The sequence below is a fragment of the Parasteatoda tepidariorum genome, chromosome 11 (genome assembly GCF_982258835.1).
Source record: "Parasteatoda tepidariorum strain Cologne lab strain chromosome 11, Ptep-v5.0, whole genome shotgun sequence".
NCBI classification, from domain to species: Eukaryota; Metazoa; Arthropoda; class Arachnida; order Araneae; family Theridiidae; genus Parasteatoda; species Parasteatoda tepidariorum.
Genome location: NC_141765.1, coordinates 83,529,127 through 83,551,102, shown reverse-complemented (window position 1 = coordinate 83,551,102; position 21,976 = coordinate 83,529,127). Strand labels below are relative to the sequence as shown.

General features: G+C 28.8%; 1 protein-coding gene and 1 pseudogene across 3 annotated transcripts in view; both read right to left on the bottom strand.

Moving 5' to 3' along the window:
* Positions 1-2,612: 2,612 nt before the first annotated feature.
* LOC107436628 (constitutive coactivator of PPAR-gamma-like protein 1 homolog) overlaps positions 2,613-21,976 on the bottom strand; it is a 56,043-nt gene continuing 36,679 nt past the window's right edge. For all 3 annotated transcript variants that reach the window (XM_087154695.1, XM_087154696.1, XM_087154697.1), the window contains exons 9-16: positions 21,337-21,502; positions 20,575-20,827; positions 19,845-19,959; positions 19,347-19,553; positions 16,336-16,495; positions 14,814-14,958; positions 13,354-13,534; positions 2,613-5,186 (exon numbers count right to left, since the gene is read on the bottom strand). In XM_087154695.1, coding sequence (XP_087010821.1) covers positions 5,172-5,186; positions 13,354-13,534; positions 14,814-14,958; positions 16,336-16,495; positions 19,347-19,553; positions 19,845-19,959; positions 20,575-20,827; positions 21,337-21,502 — 1,242 coding nt within the window. In that variant the 3' untranslated portion in view covers positions 2,613-5,171. The remainder of the gene's footprint in view (positions 5,187-13,353; positions 13,535-14,813; positions 14,959-16,335; positions 16,496-19,346; positions 19,554-19,844; positions 19,960-20,574; positions 20,828-21,336; positions 21,503-21,976) is intronic.
* On the bottom strand, positions 5,621-7,639 carry LOC147801861 (uncharacterized; annotated as a pseudogene).

The window sequence follows — 21,976 nt, the reverse complement described above, 5'->3', positions numbered from 1 at the left end:
CACCATAGAATATACAATTTCTAATGAAATTGGTAAATTTATTTGTTTGTTCAAGGTAAATAAAATAAGTCTGTCATTCTTCTTTTAAAAAATAAATAATAAGCTACTGGTAATACACCTTAAACAATGGAGCAACTACATGCAAAAAATATAAATACAATACCAGAAATAAACTTAAATATCTTGAATTACTTATAGTTAATATTTTATTTAGTTGTAAAAAGTTAGACAAATTATGCAAAGCTTTAAAAAGTTTGATACATGAGAAGTATATTTTATAATTATAAAAAAAAAATCTGTTTCCATTTGATAAATTTCTAATTTACAACAGTAATTCTAATATACACATTTATAGACAGCCTTTAAGGTTTGAATAAAAATATTTTTTCAAATGATACAGATTTTATTTTTATTTTATAAAAAAGAACAAAGAAACGCAATAAATGTTAAAATTACATAAGTGCATAATGCATAAATACATAGTTTTAATACTATATATTCTTACATGAATCTTAAGCATTTAGACACAAAGAAATAAGCTAAATACAATGTTAACACCTATTATAATTTAACTTCAGTAATCCCTAATAAGTACATTATATTCTCAAGAATCACATACTTAACAAAGTTGGCTGAGTTAACTGAAATATTATTCTTAACTTTGTAAATAAAAAGAATACATTTAGATTCTAGACGATCAAAAATAAAAATGACTAAAGATTAATTCAACTGAATGCAATAGTTATTTTTGTAAAATTTCTACCTGTTTCATTTTATAATTTTTCAAACATTGTCAAATTTGGTAGTAAACTTTTTTATTTAATAAAGCCCATTTATTATTAGATTTTTAATGATTATAATTAAGTTTGAGGTAAAACATAAGCTATTTTTTATAGAAATCTTAGATAATCCTTTACCTAAATTTTTGCATTAAAAAGCTACAATTTTTTCGTCTGCAGTGGTAACAATTAAAGAGGCTCAGGAGCAATTCAAAAAACTAAAACAATTTTTTTCACCAACTTGAAAATTATACAACACATACTATTTTTAAGAGGCAAGAAGGCAGACTAAAGTTTCAGAACTCATAATAAATTGTGAATATTCTAGTTTATTGAAATATATTAAAACTCATTAAAACCTAACAAAACATAGGATTTCTTGGCAGACAAAGTAAATAAAACTTTTATTTTGAGAAGCTAAAAGTTAAATACTATAAAATATAAACTTAATTTCTCAGGTAATAAATATAAATGAAAGATAAAAAGAAATTAAGGTAAACTACTTACAAGAATTTAAAAAATCCTGCTTTGAATGAAAAATTATGCATATGATGTTGAAATATTAAAAAAAAAAAAAAAAAAAAAAAAGAAAGAAAGAAAAAGTGTTTGAATGGTATGTTCCCTAAACTGGATTGTGAGTCAATATTATTAGGGATGCAACAAATTACATTTGTGAGTGTACTTCATATTATGTTAAAATGTTTTATAAATTTGTTCATTCAAATACATTTAACAAATGGAAAAAAAAAACAAGAAAAGGCATAAAATGAATTATTTAAGTTTGTAGTTATTCAGATAACTTTTTTCAGTTTTCAAACCTTTTTTTGAAAATAATGTTTGTTTTCATCTCTGAAAAAATTCGATGTGCAGACTATGAAACAGATCACTATAGATTCACATTCCAAAGAATGTGTCAAAATGTTTAGAGCTTGAAGAGTCCTGGTTTAGAGTATATTTTACATAAAATCACAATAGCTATTTGCTCATATAGATCAAGTGTTGTGGAGTGATAATTTTAGAGGTACTTTTTATTAAAAAATTTTGCTAACAAATATTCTAAATGAGATAAAAAAAAAATTTACAATTATTAGTTAAATGAAGTTTATATATTTGAGAAGAAAGACAAGTGCAAATTTTTAAGCACTTATATGACAGGAAGTTTTAACTATAATAAAAGATATATATATATATATATATATATATATATATATATATATATATATATATATATATATATATATATATATATATATATATATATATCAATTTAAATCAGTAATTCAGTAAATGACAGTTGTCAAAGAAAAGGGAATGCAACAGCTTAGTACCTTTCGCTAAAATGTTAAATTTTGCTATACTAGTTTTATTACATTTGTATATTCACACAGATATAAATTAGTTTCTTTTATAATACATTATTTATTGATGAACTGAAATTAACAAAAACATTGCAGATTAAATCTATGACAGTAAAAAAACAAGTGTGCTTCAAAATAAATACCGCAATATTATCAATAGCTTTCCCAAATACATGTGAGTAATTATTCTAATAAAACAAATAGTGCAATAGTAAAACAATTGTAGTACACTATAACTAATTCCCCTTACTTAAGATCTATTTTAAATCTTACATTAAAAGCAAAAAAGTACAAATGTTATTTAATATCTCTATTTTAATAGGATTATAATGAACAGTATTTTCACATGAAATAGCTTTTTTTTTTTTTCTTCCTACAACGGAATTAACATAAAATATACAGAATACATTTAAAAGGGAAACTAAATTAACCTAACCATTATTTTAATAAATAATGTGAAGAAATTTTTAAATACTTTTTTTCTAAAAATAATATGAATTTATTTAAAAACAAATTATCTTCAATGACACGTAGCAAAAATGAAGAGGATATCAATACTATGATAAAAAATTTTTTAAAAAGTGCAATATTAATTTTCAGACTTACTATATTAAAAATACACTACCGCACTTTCCGGAATTTTAAATTAAAAGCTTTACCCATAACATGAGTTTTACTTTAATTAACAATGTTCTAAGACTACACAGTAAAGATTAATAAAAAGAACAGAAATTTTTAAAAAAGTATAAATTTATAACAATGTAAACAGCCACTTGATTAAATTAAAAAAAAAAATTTTTTTTCAGCAGAAAGCCAATTTTTGTGAGGGGAAAAAACATACACATTATTGAAGTTAAACCACTGTGATACACTAACACCACCATAGTCTTTGTACATAGAAACAAACAAAATTTTATATTAATCAATACAATTACTATTTTCAAGAGTACGTTAACAAATTTTCAAGTAAATTTAAGTAATACAATACAAGAGACATTAATTAAGTAGAAAACAGCACGAAAAAATGCTTAACATGTCTAATTTTTAGAGACAGTTTAAATAACATCAATTTAGTAGTACAATATTTTTTATACACAAGAATCTTTTTACTTAAATTTTTAAATTTATGCCCAAAATAAATTTCTAAAAATATTGTTAGACTTATTTATTCTAATTGGTCGTAATATACTACAGTCGACACTCGATATAACAACTTTTGTGGTTCAAACAAAAATGGGTGTTATAATGTGAGGTTGTATTGTCGCGACACTGGACTTATTTTGACAAAAACATAATTCTTCTAGCCTCTTCCTACAAAACTTTTAATTTCTGTTTTAAGCTTATGGTGTGACACCGATTAAAGAGTGCCAATTCTACTGAATAACATCCAGCAAAAATTAAATAAAGTATCTCTAGAATAAACTATCTATTAAACCTCTTCCTAAAAAGACTGAATACAGCTTTCAAACAAGAAAAATAAGATTGATGCCCTGGATGATGATTTAACTCTTTGAAAAGAAATTTAACAAAGAATATAAGTGGATACAGGCGACTCCTATTTCTAAAGAAGGCTGTAAGACACTTCTTATTCTCAATAGTGAAAATAGATATTTAATTATAAACCTATTCTTATCCCAGGACCATGTTTAATAAGAATGGGTGGTCCTGCCAGTCACACTTATAGAGAATACAAATTGTTTCATGTCTATTGAGTGCTTACATCAGAAGAAATAGTGGTTTAAATCATATGTTTGAACCTTTTACAATCCAATTTTTGTGTATGACCTATGATTGTTTGTGGGGAAATATTTGCTGTTGTAGTAGGAAAGTGCAAAACTTTTTATCTGTATTTGGAGTGATTTTCCAAGATTTGAAAATTTTTTTGATTGCTATACTGAAATGAATGGTTCTGTTGGACATTAAAATACAATGCATTTAAAGAACAGCAATCATGTGTATGGTCGTTATAATAGAAGGGTCTGAGGGTTGTACTGAAGAGCATAGACTGTATTATCTTACATTGAGAACAAAAATGCATTTTTTCCCCAAATCGAAACTTTTTGGTGACTCTTAACTTGAAACAAATGCTGCAACATCAAAATAGAAATACAGTACTTTTGTACACAATTATTTTAAAATGAAATTATACTGCAAATCTATAACTCAACAAATGAAATTTAATTATTTTGTAAGCAATAATTTGATTCTTGCACTTTTAAATTTTTGTATAAAATTAAATACTAACAGTATCTTTATTTATATCTTTATTTTAAATAAAAAAAGACCATCTGGAATTCTAACTTGTCCTTACACTATAAATATATATTAACATAAAAATACTTTTTTTATAATATTAAACTACAGAAATAACTTTTTGTTATCTTTGAATTTTAAACACACACTTAAATGCGACAAATTAATCTTACAAGACCAGAATTTTTAAAATTGAATGAACTAAAATACAATTGAACCTAATACCATGCATATAAAAACACCTTTTAATATGCAGAATGAATTCATTTCTTAGCTTGGATGAAAAACCAAACTACTTTACAATAACAAAATAAATCATTTTGAATGTTTTCGAAAAATAAAATAAGCTATAATCATTGAATTTTAAACACACACTTAAATGCGACAAATTAATCTTACAAGACCAGAATTTTTAAAATTGAATGAACTAAAATACAATTGAACCTAATACCATGCATATAAAAACACCTTTTAATATGCAGAATGAATTCATTTCTTAGCTTGGATGAAAAACCAAACTACTTTACAATAACAAAATAAGTCATTTTGAATGTTTTCGAAAAATAAAATAAGCTATAAGTTTTCAGTGTATTCATGCTAGCCACCATGATTTTATCTAACAAAAAAGAAGCACTGCTTTACAGTCAAGCTACTTGCTTAAGTCATTCATAATATGACTTCACATAACACCTAGTTTCATCAAACATCTGCTGTCAGTTGTCCTGCATACCACAGCATAGTAGATTACCAACAAATTCCTTTTGTGTAAGAAGTATCATAATCAAAGTTCAAATCCCTAAAAAAATTTTAAAATTAAAAATAAATTATACATCATGTTACAATGGGCAAGTTTGGTAAACAAGACTTCAATTTTGTGTAGGTTCAATTAATAAATAGGTACATTCTTGATACCTAGGAAAAATTTTGAACTATTTTCACTACAAAACAAGTTCAATTAGCAACCTCATTCTAATCCCTCAACAGAGTAAATTATGCTTTGATTTTGAAACAGACTGAGGCAGTAAGCAGTCAACTTTGCTATATCACAAAATGCAAAACATCTGTTGTCTATCCAAATCATTTCATAGTTTTCAAATTACTTAAAATTATTTATCTGGTAATATTTATTCGATAATTCAAATAATTCGCTAAAAAGAAACAAATATTACAGATTAAAAATCTAACAAAGGTATAATAATGATTATTTATTTTCTGAATTTTAGGGCCCATTTTCATTGCATCTGATTTAACCAGTCTACCTAAACTGGATCATTCAGACTCTCACTTTCCCAATACATATTTCATAAAAATATTTTCTTCAAGGTGAAAAGCAGGGGTGTTTGTGGGACCCCAAAAAATCCCCTGAAACTTTTACGGACTTACTACCGACATTTTGGAGTTTCGAGAAGGGGGGGGGGAGAAATGAAAAATTACAATTATGAAGTATTGAATGACCTAATTATAAAAGTTTGAAGATGTGAGTAAATGAATTACTTTTTTTGCAAAATTAATAACCACAAATTTTCAAACATATAAACTACTACATTTTATGTAAATATTTTAAATTACCTGAATTAATTCTTTAAAAAAAAAATTATCTAATTTCTGCTGCTTTTTTTTATTTTCTGATGTTTGCGGGCTTGTCTTTCTTTTGTGGTGAACTTCATAATTGCAGGAAGGTTGACATTTATTTTCCTCATTTAAAGTTGAAGAAATTTCCTCGAGAACTGCACATGCAGAGGTAGAAGCAGCTTGCTTTTCTGCTAATGTAGAAGGTTTTTCAGAGACTTTTATAGGTGACTCATCTGAAATACATGTTTTTCAGTCCTCTTGATATGTTTTCCAACTTCTGTTCATATTCAGTAAGAGATCTTTGTGAATTGGATCAGTCATTGGATTTTTTGAGCCATATTTTTCACAAGAGGTTTCTTTAGAAGCCATTAAATCATATTTAATAGTCTGCACTGCATCTAGGGAATCAATCTTAAGAGAGGTTCTATAGTCAGTGACAACTGTATCCATTAAGTTGAATGCACTTTCCACTAATGGACCATGGAAGCAGCTAAGGCAGGCTTTGACCAATTTAGCCAATGTTGGATACTTATAATCATTTGTGAAATCATCTTTTAAATTAAAAACTTTAGACCAATATTTATCAATTGTACACTTGACTTGATTTCCACTTTCATCAGATGTGTAGAGCATTTCTTTGGTGATATCAATATCTCTCTGGTATAACCTTATTTCAGCTTCTACTTTTGACTTTTCATTATCACTAAAAATATGGGACATAAAAGATGATAATTTTTCAAAAGCTAATATTGTACTGGTTTTACCTCTTAGCTCTGGATCTAATGCTGTAAAACTAATTAGATATGAATTTTTAAGGGGTAATTTCTGTTTCATATGCTGTGCAGTATTAGTATAAGCTTTCATCAGAGAAATTTGGAATTCTTTTGCTATTGGATGATTTTTTGATAATTTCTTCAGGAGAGTGGAAGCTTCTGCCCCAGTAAATATTACTTTGCTAGGTAGATGAAATTCTGGATTTGTGACATCAACCTTTAATAAATCATTATAAGATGTGCACTCGATATTTTCTGGCTTCATAAAAAAAGAGAAAAATCTTGCCATCAATTTATAAATACTGGAATGTATTAAATGAAGCATTGGTTTTTTTGTTTCAAATAATTTAATATATGTGTTGAACTCTGGTAATACTGCTGAATATAATGCCATATGCAATAAAGTTTTGTTTTGCATAGCAAATAACCCATTTAGTATTCTTTTTTTCCGAGCTAAATCATCCTTTTTGAGTTGTTGGGAATGCAAGCAAGAATACACCCCTTCAACAATTTTTTTCTGAGCTGCAGAAATATTTCTTTTATTGTATACAGTTTCAACATAAGAAAAATAATCCCCTTTATCAGTTTTATCCAAGTAGTGAAAATAAAATGCAATAAGAGCATCCCACAGATCTTTGATTCTTTCTAAAACACATAAAATGTACACCCACCTATGGTCTGGTCTCCTCAAGGGCTTAAGTTTTTTAATGGCAAGGGATTCACAGATTTTGAAAAAATATTCTCTTTTACTGCAGCTTTTCATGTCAAAATAGATGTCATCAAACAAATATTCTAAGTATCTATTAAAACATGACGCAAATTTTTTTGCACAGTTATTAGCTGTGTGACATGTGTCACCATCAATATCTAATAAGTGGGGTGCTTTGTTTGATCGTAGTCTGGTTTCGACACCCTTTTTTTTTTCCACGCATGGTGTTACATGAGTCCATTAATACACTAATTAAGTTTGCCCATGGAATATTATTATCTTCAATAGTATTAACAACTGCTTTAAAAACAGCTTCTGAATTGCAAGATTCCATCTTTAGAGATGCAAAATGATGAACTACAACTTCATTTTGATTGTTGTCATAAAACTGCACCAATATTGCCAGTATACTTTCTTGAGCATTGCTAGTACTTTCATCCAAATTTAGAGAAAATGGAGTCTCCTTTAAAGTTTTAATGATATTTTCCTTAATAGTTTTTGCGACCCCATATTTCATCTTATAACATGCAGTAGTCCTGGACATAGCCAACGAGTTTAGTGCCGTCTGATCGTGGCTCAACTGTTTGCAGAGTTCAGTTAAGTTGGGAGCTACATTGAAAGAAAGAGAATTCTCGGCGATAAACGAAATTATTAATACCTCTTGGCGTGCTTTTCTTGTCACTATATCCAATGGCCGAGCATCAGCCTCCAGTAAGTCATCAGTATTTCTTGAATTAGCATAATTACTTAAAGTCATTGAATGTCTAATGCACTTTGAATATTTTATGTGCGTCACAGTTTTAGAATGATTTGTGAAAGCCTTGAATCCTTCCCCACCATACTTCAGCAATGAGTTACAAAAAACACAATATGCTTGTCCAGCAACATTTATTTTCTTGCACTATGTGCCGATGGTATCCCCATTACCATCTCTCCGTTCAATCCAATTCCACCTAAATGCATTCCGGACACCTTCTTCTAATTGTATAATATCACTACTTATATCGAGAAATTTCATAGTGAAATTCTCTTGCGTACATAAATAAAAAAAATATTTCAATAAACGAAACGAAAAATTTACACGTGCATCAATAAATGAAACGAAAGTTTTACACAGCGGAGAAAAAAAGTTGCGAAGCGATCAATGACAAATAGCTAATACGGCAAAAAATCCCCCTTCTCTACTTATTGGCGCCACGCCAGGAGAGATAAGACCTTTGAACCCAGAGTCCCGTGATCGCACATCTGGTTGAACGAAGTCTCTCCTTTTTTTTCTGCCGCGCCTACTTGCCGAAAAGAATCCAGAAGAGAATGTCCGAGAAAAGGGGGAATGAGTCATAACTCGCAATAAGGAAAGAACAAAAAGAAGTCCCCCCCCCCTTTTCACGCATTATCACTGCCTTTGGAGAAAGAAAGGAAAAGTTTTCACCACACACACTGACCTTGCGTTTTCTGCTTTCAAAGCAAACAAAATTACCCAGATCAAAATAAATAATTCATTATTATTCCTACTTCCTTTTGAACGACGATCCCCGGAATTTCCGGGTATCGAAGTTCAAAATCCCCGGAATTCCGGGGTTATCCCGGAGCACAAACACCCCTGGAAAAGTTAAAATAAAAAAGTCTACTCATTACAATACATAGCTTATATATACAGTAGAACGCCGATTATCCGAACTGCTCGGTACCGAGCGTGGTTCAGATAATTGGAAAGTTATTTAAAATCTAGTTTAAATGATTATTATTTATGCAGTAACTTCCCTTCACACTTTTTAGCTTTGATCGAGTCTCAGAAATCCTCCTCATTTTGTTCATCCGATAATAAAATCTTCCTTAAAAGTTGCTTTCTATAAAGACATTTTACGGTTTCAATGACACTTGGATCCATCGGCTGAATCAAAGGTGTCACATTAGGTGGCAGGAAAACAACATGAAACTTTCCATTCTCCCGATATAAGAAATCAGGATTTGGCGTGGCGGAGAATTGTCCAAGAGGAGTAACACTTTTCCTGTTTTTCCCAAATTCTTTTGATGTTTCTTCAAATTTGGAATGAGTCTTATCGTACCGCTCAATAAAAATTTTGGTGTTCATCCACTCTTTGTTTTGAGGTGCATAAATGACAGGCAATGTTTTAATATTTTTGAAGGCTCTTGAATTTCTGGATTTTCCAATGATCATTAAAGGCATTCGATTATTTCCAGTTGCATTTGCGCATAAGTTATTTATGACTCTTTAATTATCTTGCTCCCCGAAGCCAAAGTTTTTCGCGGTAGAGATTTCTAATTCAGTCCACTTTCATCAGCATTATAAATAAATTCTTCTTCATATCCTTCAGTTTCAATAATGCTTTCGAATTCCTTTACAAAATTTGAAGCGGCTTCGTTGGAAGCGGAAAGTTTTTCGCCATGAATTTCTAACTCGCGTATTCCATGTCGATGTTTAAAGTTCCTTAACCACACCCTCCAACTGCTACGGAATTTCCGTAGTTTCAGAAAGCTTCTTTTCAGACGGTAGCAAAATTAATGTCTTAATATTTAAAAGAAATTAATTTTAGCGTAACTTGTTCACTATTACTTATAAAAGTGCAGGCCATATGGCTAGATTCTTAAGTTCTAATAAAAGTTTTATGAGAGATCCATTTGCTTTAAAAATTTCTACTTTGGTTCGCTACCACTAGAAAGAATTATTTTCAAAATCTTCATAAGTTGGAGGGTATGCTTAACCATCCCAAACTAGCCTGAAAAGTACCTTTTCCACCAAATTTCTCATGATGGACGGGTATAGCCTGGTCGGTAGGGCACTGGGCCTATGTGCAAGAGTTTGTGGGTTCCATCCCAGGCCGGTCGAAGACTCCCCGTGTAGTAAAATGGTGACTGATGCACATTAAATCTGTCGAGTTGCAAAGTCCTTCATGTTCCTATAACAAATCAATACCTCTGGGGGTACTGATCCAGGAGTTTTCTTGTCTTCTGGATTGGTTCAAAATTACAAGACTATGGAGTTAAACATAATAAGTGGCCAGATATTGGTTGGCCTAATGATCTTTTTTGCAGGAACCACAAATAAAATGCTTTGTCCACTTCATGATTGCTTGCCTTTTTCATGCATTTTCTATTAAATATCCATTGTTTTTGTCCATTACTGAAACATAATTCATAACTGATTCTTCACTTTTTTTCAATTCCAATACTGTCGATTTTCTTACGCCATATTCTGAAGCTAATATTTTCAAATTTTCGTTTCATCACTTAAGGAAAGAACGATTCTCTTACGTTCACATGACATCTTTCTAGATTCTTATGAAAAGCACTTTACTCAGGTAACTCAACTTTTCAACTGATTGTAATCTTGACAGCAGAAAACCTGTTGTTCAAGAATGCATTTTGGAAGTGACATCATAAAAACATAGTCATTCTACTGGTCTACAGCAACATCAAAAAGTAAACAGCTCTGAGAAGTGCACTGTAATCACTAATCATTAACCATAAGTGACAACTACCCATCCCCCAATTGTAGAACTTCAGCACTTATCTATTCATAAACTCCTTCCGCATTCCAACCATTGTAAATTGTCAAAATGAAGCTTGCATTCTTGGAAGATAATTTTCAGTTGAAGAGGGCTAAAGGGGTAAGTAGGTTTAACTGTATAACAATACTTGTATGTATGGCTACTATAAGTAAACTGCTAAAAAGGTTGCAAATTAAATATGGTCTTCAGATGTAGTGGATATTATTTATTCTTCTAAATTTAAAAAAATTGCCGATAAGTTAAAAAGTATTCTAAACTTAAAAGAAAAATGAATTTGGACATAGTTCGGATAATTAGATGTTTAGATAATCGGCGCTCTACTGTAATTTTCAATATAAATGATTCATATTTAAAAAAATATTTTATTAAAAACCTAATAGTTTTTGTACGTAATACAGAAAGGGGATTTTTTCCATATCTGGCGTTCAAGCAGATTGAACCGTTTACGTAAGGTAATAGTTTCAACAATTCAGAACATGTTCTTCTTGTGACTTAACTCACTCATTGTTTACCCAAAATTTATTTTAATGGAAATATAAAAATTAAAATTTTAATTGTTTTGTTTGAATATTATTTTGCTATTAAATCAGCTTTTTATTCTCCTTTAATATACTTAATAAAAAAATATTATAGCTTTTCCCTTTATCTAAAAGTTTTGTCATTTAATTTAAAAAATTAATTATTTGATGTTCAAATAAACTGATAAAAGAAATAAAATAGACTAAAAATGTAATGGTATGTAAAATAATTAGCAGTTTGCCACACATACTTTATTCATTTTATTTTACGCTTATTCAAATAAATTTGTGTAGATAATTAAAAGATATGGCCAAAATAATTTAGAATAATTTTTTTTTCTTCCTGATCTAAAGCAATTTATTTAGCATTTAACAATTTGCTGAAAAATTGTGTCTCTGACTTTACAAATTCAGGATAATGTTGAGTTGGAATAAAAATTAGTTTTTTTCTTATTCCATGATTAATTTGTAAATTTTAACAATTAGAAATACTAACTATTATAGTAATATTGTTTTTAGATAAAATTAAGAAGTCCAGGGTCTAAAAAACTAACAGAGACGTATCTGCAGAAAGCGGTGCTCATGGTAGTTCTTAAAATGGTACCGTTTGAAAGATAAAATACAATTGTAGATAAAATACCTGTCTAAATTGACCACCCTCGGGACCAAGTCAAATGGTCACTATATAGAAGTGGTCACTTTATGAAGACTCTTTAAATAAAACTTATAGAAAATGGTCCCCATACTCAGGTGATCACTTTACCCAGGTGGTCACTTATACAGGTTCCACTGTATTTTCTTTTTATGTTTTTTCTGATATATAAAAAAGAAAAAAAAGGGAGAGAAAATGGAATTTAGTGTTAATAATTTTTTAAATCATTAATATATAGTAGTATATTATAATTTTAAAATATTTTTAAGAAAATTAGAAATAACAAATATCTAACTAAAAAAATAATTTGCTTTCACACTATTGTAAAATAATAAATTATAAAAATGAAAAATTGACTGATTAAAATTAGTCTAAATTGTACTTCAGGCTTAGTTTATCCTGTTTTATTTAATTTAAAGAGCTTTTATATGATTTGCTTGCAAGAGTTTACGTGTTAACTATGAGTTCAGGGCCCTAATCTGCAAGCTTCAATGTGTCGACTAATTTAAAAGATTATTTCTTATATAGGGTGCTCTGCAATCAATACCTTTAATGCATATTTTTTAGAATTTTTTTTTTAAACATGAAGTCAGAAAACCCAGAATGTAGGTTTTAATTTGATATTTCAGCAAGGAAAATCAAAAAGCTATTATACTCTGATGAAATATTATTAAAATAGGTGATATTGAAAATGACAAAACCAGTTCAATCGAGTGATAAAATTTGAAGGTGTTTCTAATAATCTTCTTTCATTTCTAAATATTTTAAGGCAATGAAACAGCTTTTTTACATTTTTATATTTTTTCATTAATGGTCAAGTTTCAAAAGCGTTTTTTTATTATTAAAAAGAGATTATTTTTTCAGCAACTATAATGGATGTTTTTTTATTCCTATATTTTTATATATCAATTGTCTTCATTTATTGTGGTGCAGCACTTTTCGATTAAATGAAAAACTTGGATTTTCAGCTGTAAAGCGAAAAATTATAAGAGTTATTTTAACTTTATGTTTATTGCATTTTTTCCACATTTTTTTTTTTAATAAGCTTCGATTGTGATATTTTTTTGATTTTATTAAGGCCTGGTATCGTTTTCCGTAAAACAAGGTAACATTAAAATATAGATATTTTTAGTTTCCATACCTGAAATTTGCTAAATATTGAGTATTCTGGATAGTTTTTTACTGTTAAATAGTTAGTAATAAACTCACCATACTATGAGAATTTGTTTTTGTATCATGCAGAAGCATAGCTCCTCGCCCCACACCCAAACGAGCAGGATTTCTATTTCCAGTAGGAGGAGACTGAACTCGTGGTCTACCAGGAGGAGAAACTGTTCTAGTAGCAGTGATACCTCTTCCAACAACAGGATTGGCTAAAACACCACGTCCTCTAAATAAGAAATGGCACAAGATGTTGCAAAATAAAATAATGTTTTTTTCACAATTTGTTTGAAAAGAAATGTCAGTCCAAGTAATTTAATTTTTCTGGATGAATTCCAATAGAACTAAAATGAAAATTGCAGCTAAAAAATTTCCTTAGCTAAGCAAGAACAGATGACTTTTTACATTAAAAGCAAGAGCACTGAAAATTTATAAAATTCACAAATGCAACAAGTCAATTTAAATGTTTAGCAAAATTAGCGAATCGCCCACAGTATACCAATCAAAGGTAAAAAATTTCAGAAGATATTATCTAAAATTTTTAAGATTTACAATAAAACTTCAGATTTTTTTTTTAAAATACAGAATTTCATGCTGTTGCAAATTCTAAAGTGAATTTACATAAGAAATAAATTATGGCATACCCCTACAATTATTTCAATCAGTAATTTTATTTTAATACAAAATACATAGTTACAAAACAATTTTAGTTTCATCTCATACAAAAAGAAAAAAAAAACCCTGAATGCTTAAAATTAATACCTTGATCATCTGTTATCTGTAATCAAATATGAAAAACTGTGTTCCAGTGAATAAGTTATAGCACTATAATTGGTATATGAAAGTTAATTTACTACTAAGTGCAATTTATGGGTGAATTCCACTTATCTGATGATATAAACTTTAGTTTTAAAATTATTTTAAATCATGAATAAATCAAAAAATTGCTAACTCTAATATTCTTTTTTTTCCTATTTATATATTAAAATATAATGTGATAAAGCTAATTTTTGATCAGTCAAAGACAATGTTACATCATCAATGAGTGGGGTGATGACTAAAGAATGTTGGTTCGGTTCAAAGTAAATTAATTATTTCAAAGTAAATAATATAATTCAAAGTAAAGGTTAAGGTTGGAACGTCACTAGTGAAGAAATTATCCGGAAAATAAAATTTTCTTTTGGGAAAAAAATTTGGTTAACAAAATTGGCAGAAATAACAGGATTTTTAACTCTATTTCTGTAGGGTTTGAGATGAAGTCAGAAAATTAATGTCGTACAAAATGAAGAAAAGGTGGCACATCAGCGTTTTGCATCATCAGATTTTAAACAGTTCTTACCTGATGAATATATTGATTTAAGAGTCCTTGGAAATGAAATCCAAATATAAAAACCTTCAAGCAAGCAAACATTCTATCAATAATTGTAAAATATCAAATAACAATGTAAAATTTTAATTTAATTAACACTTGCAACCTGTACAATTAAAATCAAGAGAGTACAATTTACCTTCCTGCTCCCCCTACAGAAACAATTTGAGGTGGTATGTTACGACTAGGTGATCTAGGTCCCTGGCCATAATTAGGGCCCCAACTTCCAACAACTACACCAGCGACTTCTAATTGTCCACCCCGTGGAACAACACGTTGGTGACCTGTTAATGATAAGAGTTATACATTTTAAACAATGGAAACTTTTGTTTCTTGGCATTTTTTAAAATATTTATGAAAGTAAAGAATTCATACAAAATCTTTGAAAGTAAAGGCCCAACTAAATGTGTAAACAGCCTTTGATAACAAGTTATTTTCACATGCTTCAGACAACAGAGAAAATTTGTTTTGCTTTCTAGCTTTCAATATAACAAAATAGAACACTGAAATTAATTACGATGGTTCTAAAAATCCCTACTCAGTATAAATCTGAGTTACTCTGCACAAAATCTGATTTATGCATGATCTAAATTTAATCAGTAGAAGTATTTTTAAATTTATTTATATATATTATAATAAAAATTGTTATTGCATTGATGTTTTCAACCTTTTGCTTTTGGTGAAAAACATCGTGATACCTGTTTTCCCTATGGCAGAATTTTTTCGAGCTATCTGGGACAAAAATCTCTAGCACACTATTATCTTTCTGCATGATACCTTTAATAATAACATATATGTTAGTAATTCAAAATAAAAAAAGTGCCGTGTTTACAAAAAGAAAAAAAAACTATATATATTTTTAATCAACCATGTAATAATTTTTATTCGATTGTGGTTGATATTCTCCCATTTTGTTGGGGGGGGGGAGATGCACAATTATTTCCTTCTTCACATTTTGTAAATAATCACAATAAAGAAAATTAAAAATCATGAAATCCGTAGTAGAAATTGCCGAAAAAAAAAGATAGACAACGAAATCACGCAAATTGGACTCCTGAAATGCTTGTTTCATTTCTAGATTAGGTTATTATAAATAATATCGTATAAAAAATATCAGATTTAAAAACTATCAAATCAATAGCTGCTAAAAATTTGATAAATTATTGCCTTAAAAAAAATACTCAAATGCATGATTTGAATTTTTCATATTGTTTGAAATATATTGGGATATTTTAAATCCGTGTGAAATCAATAACTGCCAAAAATACAATCGAAACATTACATCAATTTACGATACTATAGGCGTAAAACGAGCACGTCAAAAAGTTATTATTTAAATGCATGATTCAAATATTACATGAAAATTTCAGTAGAAAAGAAAAGCAACATTTTAAAAAACTTTTCAAGTGAAAAATCTTCCTGCAAGAACTCCGTACTGTGACAATGCTGCAATTCTGCCACGGGCTTGTTATACTGGTCTATGAATAGTTCCAGGCATAAGTAAAGTGTTAATCTGTTTTCTGAATATATAAAAGATTATTATTCAGTTGCTATGTTGAGTAAATATTTTTTGTCAGTTTTATCAACTCTCTTGACAAACACATTATTTGCTAATAAAATGAATAATCCTAGTATCTCTGTGTAGAAAAGTCAGTACTTACCTCTACCACGTCCTTGAGGAAGAGGTTGAACAGGGACTGGAAAATTCGGAAAAGGATGAGGAGGTCTAGTTGGTGCTGTTATTGAGGGCGTTAAGAATTTTACTGATAATCCTTCAACAATAGCACTTTTCATATGCTCAACAGCACTCACTTCATCATACTACTCAAAGAAATAAACATATTAAATTATTTCAGAAAAAGTTATTCAACTTATAAATCCACGAAGGTAAAAATAAATATTTTTACTGAAAAATGAGCAATGTAGATACAGGAGAAAACTGTGGTGTTATTAAAACATAATCATTAAAGAATTTTAACACACAATTTACGCAATGTACTTACTTTCTAACATTAAGAAACATAAGAACAATAAATTTTTATTCTTAGCACTTTATATTTTTTTGTGATACAATCAAATCCAGCTATAGTGATTCTTTTGCAGATCCAGCAAAAAGTAAACAAATGTTCAAAATGTCCAAATTTTTTTTTGCACATGGCATTGTTAGAAATACTAATTGAAATAGTATATATATATATCAATACATCATATTGCTTATAAATTAAATAAATTAACAAGTTTAAAAAAAGAAAAATATCTTAATAACTAAAACTTAATTTATTATTGTTCAATTGAAGAAAAGAGTGATTTTAGATTGAACACAAGTTGATAAGTAAGGCGAAATTTTTTATTATCAATAATTAGTAAGGAATTGAACATTTCTGGTCTATATTTCCTAGGGAAATGTTCAGCCCTAATGTCACTTCTCAGATAGAAGGAGCTGAAATTTCATATTCTGCTTTGACATTGACTTCTAAATTTTCGTCAGCATCATTCTTTCGTATAACTTCAGGCACAGTGCTTGTACGGGTTCTAAAAGTACCCACTTCCTAAACGCAAGATTTGAAGTGTTCAGTAACTTCCATTACATAAAATGTCCACATCATGCTTTTCCAGATTCAGAGTTATTTATTTAATTTTTTTTTTTTTGTAGTCTTTGTCTTTCAGAGAGGAATTCTTTCCTTCCAACAACACATACTTTGAAAGACTTATTAGTTTGAAACAATTTAAAATTATTGCTGATGTCACCTGTCTCCAGGATTTTTCGAAGAAAACTATTGCTTCTGAAAGAGAGATGTTATATTTTGTGTTATTCACTAAAACACACATCACCAATTATTTCCTAAAGTCAGACTTCAGGCAGAGGATAATGTCTTGGTTTAAGGGCTGTGACAGTCATATTTAGAAGCAAAAAACTATTTCATTGCACTCCAAATTTAAGTTGGGATGAGCTCTAAAACTGTTGATAAGAACATTTTTACATATTTGTTTTAACAAATAAGTGTCCCATTGTTAAAGTTCCTCTTCAAAAACATTGCTTTGCAAAACATCCACTGCAAAAACGTCCTCAAATGCTTTTTAACTGGCTTTGATGATCAGTTTTTTTTTCTCAAAAAACACCGCGGCTTTTAAAATTTACTTACAACTAATGTTTGCTTTCTTGAACCATTCATATTTGCATATGCAAGAACAAGTATTTTTACTTTGGAGAGCTTACCTTTGTTGCATTTTTCTCCCTTAAATTTTAAAGTTTGACTAGAAGTAGTTTTACTACCATCTTGGATTATATCCAATCACACTTCAGCTTTCTTCAGCTAACACACAAACAATTACTACTTTACAAATAATCTTTCTACCAAAAATATTGTTCTGTCTTATAAATCTATCTAGTTATTTAGAACACACAAAACCTTTTTTGTTGAATAGTTAGGCATCTTCATTTGCTTAAGTTTGAAGTATGGGTCCAGGCAGAAGCAGATTTCTATCCCACTGAATAGTGAAACATTTTAAGAGGTTATTTCAAATTTTCTCCTTCAGTTCAGCGTGTTTTCTTTGGAAATTCATACTTTTTTCGCCTGGAGTCCCACTTTGATTTTCCTAAATATTTGAAACAGTAGATTTTGAGAGGGAAAAGGTTCTACAAAGTGCCAATTGTGGTTCCAGCTTCAATAATTTCGATAGTTTCAACCTTATCTTCAAATAAAAATGCTCTCATTAAAAAAAAACTGCCACCTTTACTGCTTGTTGAAAAATATCTGCTATCCTTAAATAGATAAAAATATAAAAGGAACCCGAGTAAAATGAAAGAAATTCTTCAACTGATCAATTTTCTGACATTCAAAGGGTAATATGTAAATGAGGGCTTGTAGAGATAATTGCATTTGTAGAATCAGAAGGAAGTACAAAGAATTGACCAGTAGAATTAAAAGAGAGGAGCCCCCCTACAACTGAGGGCTAAAAGAATGTGCTGTTAAACAACTTGTTTGTCCTAGTTTAAGACAATAAGTATGAAATTTCATACAATGTTCAGCACTTGCAATCAGAACTCATGCAAGTTTTAAGAGGGAGAACTGAAAATAAATCTGTGGAAATGAACCTCGAGTTCCTTATAAACAAACTACTAATTTCCCAATTGTCAATTATGAAATAGTATAAGTTAATTGGGATCTCAGAAGGAACCCCTAAAAACGTTCAATCGACAGTTTACTATATTCTGAGTTCATCATAGCAGGGTTTTACTCTCCCCCCCCCCCGTATTTGCAATATTTTTTAAATCATTTGTTAGCTTTGCAAAAATTTTATATTATAACAAATTAATCTATGAAATGCAGACTTTTGAATTCAATAACCTTATTAGACACTCAAGCAAAGATAGAGTAATAAGGGTCATTTTAAATAAGTTGTATGCTTATTGCTTAAAAAAATGAAGGTATTATAGAGGAAATTTTCAATTACCTTTTATAACTAAGTATATAACCATGCATATTTATAATCATAATGAAAATTACCAAATAATTATCCCAACAAAGAATTCACAGACCTTAATTCAGTCCTTATTAAGTTAAAAGGTTATTTTTATATTTTAGACTTTTGACTAACTATGTATGGATAGTGCAGTTTTAAACATTTTGAATTTAACATACAAACTTTACTTTTCAGTTCTATTACTTACTCGATTATCACAGAGATCAAGAAGATTCTTGGCTGTATTAGCTTTAAGTAACTTACGATGAAATATTTTACCATCAAAAAATAACCATGGGCAACACATAAGCCATGAGATTGGGGCACCACAAGCATCATTTGCCATAATAGCATGATCAACACCTTGCATAAATAGAGCTGCAAGCATTACTCCACGGGGAGAAACAATTGGAATCTAAAAATAGAAAAGTTCATTAGGGTTTATGAAAATTATCAAAAATAAAAATAGTAATGAAATTACTTTGAGCATCTAAAAATATTTAAATAACATTTAATTTATTTTTTGCAGATGCCTTCAAACATAATTTTGTAAAAGGACATTTTAAAGTATACAAAGTTGATGCATATACATAATTTTTTTATAAAGATCAGCTAAAATAAACTTTCTTCGTACAGTACATACAATTTTATCAACAAAAAATAAATAAATAAATAAAAAGAGTTAAAAAATCTCTAGTACACATACTTCTAACTTTTGAGTGTATTCAGTATCCATTAAATGAGGATCAACAGCCTGTACAAGAAATGCATCTAGTTCATGTTTGTACAGAAAAGGCATTTCAGAACTGGTTATCAAATACCTGTAAGTGACAAATCAAAAAATTGAAATCATATTAAATAAATTAAATTCTAAAATACAGAAATTAAAAAGAAACAAATTTGACCTAATATTTCACATCATAGATACAGCAATAACTGAAATCCTCATGTCCCGTTAATGTGTTCATGGCGAAAAAAATGCTGTGTAGCACATATCAAATTCGAATACAGTATAAAAATAATTGGCCATTACATCATTAAAGTTCATTGATTCGAGTTATAAATTTTTTTGGGGCTTTCAGAAATCAAACTTTACTACTTTAGAATTTTAAAAGACCTCTGAGCCAACCATAAGTTTTTATGTCCCAATAGTTAGTGCAGAGGTAGAACACAAAATAATTGTCAAATGCCATGATTCCCTTACATGGTTTACAATAAGTTTTGGCGAAGTAAAATTTTGACAAAATCAAAAAAAACAACTATAAAAGCCTATCTCATTCCTAAAAAAACTTGATCTGAATATTTCTACAAGAAATGACATAAATTGCTAAATTTTGAGATTATTTAAAGCAGCTTAAAGATAAATACTCAGTATTGAAGTTTTCAAGAAAATGGTATTACAACTTAAAGATATATGATTAATATTGAATACTTACCTTAAAACACAACATAATAAAATGAGATGTTGAGGTACAACGAGAGGATCACACATTAAAGTGGAATTACTACGCATACATGTCAGGAATGCTTGAAGCCGTTTTTTATTATTATCTGGACCAGAACCGAACCACAATCTTGTAATAGTAGGAACTGGCCATCCCAGAGGTAGAGAAGGCACAATTTCAGGTTTATGGTATTTGTTTGATTTTGAAAAAATCCATTCTTTAACTAATATTTCAGGTGGTTTTGCTGTAATAAAAACACAAAATTTGAGTTTAATGTATAAGTTCAGCAAGCATATTCACCATAGATAACGTTTAAAAACTAATGGAGAAAGATGCTAAAAAATAAGTACCTAACAAACAATACTCTAACAGAAAATAACTTTGATGAATGGTTTTATTTTTAGATTTAAGATATATCATGGTTCTATTTATAATAACAGAATGGTAGAAATTGCTAAGAAAAATTAATATAGAATCATTTACTCATTAGCTATTGACTACTTTATGCAAAGTCATACAGAAATGCTAAAGCAAATTTACACTTATTCACTAAATAATAGAGAAAAATTGAATTGCAGCTATATCCTATTTCTAATTGCATTCAGGATCAACAGTTAAAAGGTAATGACAAAAGAACTCAATGACATATATGGCCGGTAGTACTGCTTTAAAGTTATTATTTAAATTATTCTAAAACAGACTTTAAACATGAAATTAGGAAAACAAAATTATTTTTTAAAGTTATGCACTAACCATCAATGCCTTCTTTTTCCTTCTTTAATTCTGATAAGTATTGAAGATGATGATGATTAAATAATAAAGCATAGATCATTTGGCGCAGAGGTCGATACAACAAAGAAGGTGATGGAAGTTCACGTCCAGACTCGTCTTCAAAAGTAACAGGGATTTTTATTTCTCCCTATTAAGAAAAAAAAAAAAAAACGTTATTGATTAATTTAATGGTAGATTATACAATAAAATTAGTTTTGACAATGTTTAATGTTTTACAGAAGTTTTTTTTAAACATATGCTTTCAAAATAATTTTTTAAGTTACGTGATTTAATGTTTAAAAAATTTAATATTTCTAGAGTTTTCTTTTTTTTTAAAAAAAAAATAACAGAAACTACTGGAAAAGGATTTTTTGCATTTTTAAAAGTTATGTAACAACTAATGTTTAAATTATATTTTTCCAGGAATTTAATGAAATTTTCTTACTGATGCTTGCAATAGCCTACAGTTTTTAATTTTCAATGAATGAAGTTAATAAACCTAAATAATTTCATGTCAATGGTTAGAATATTAAGGCACAGATGGAATTTATTGATAGAAATGTATAAAAAGTTTTCATATATCATAGATCTTTTTTTAATTTAAAAAAAAAAAAACACATAC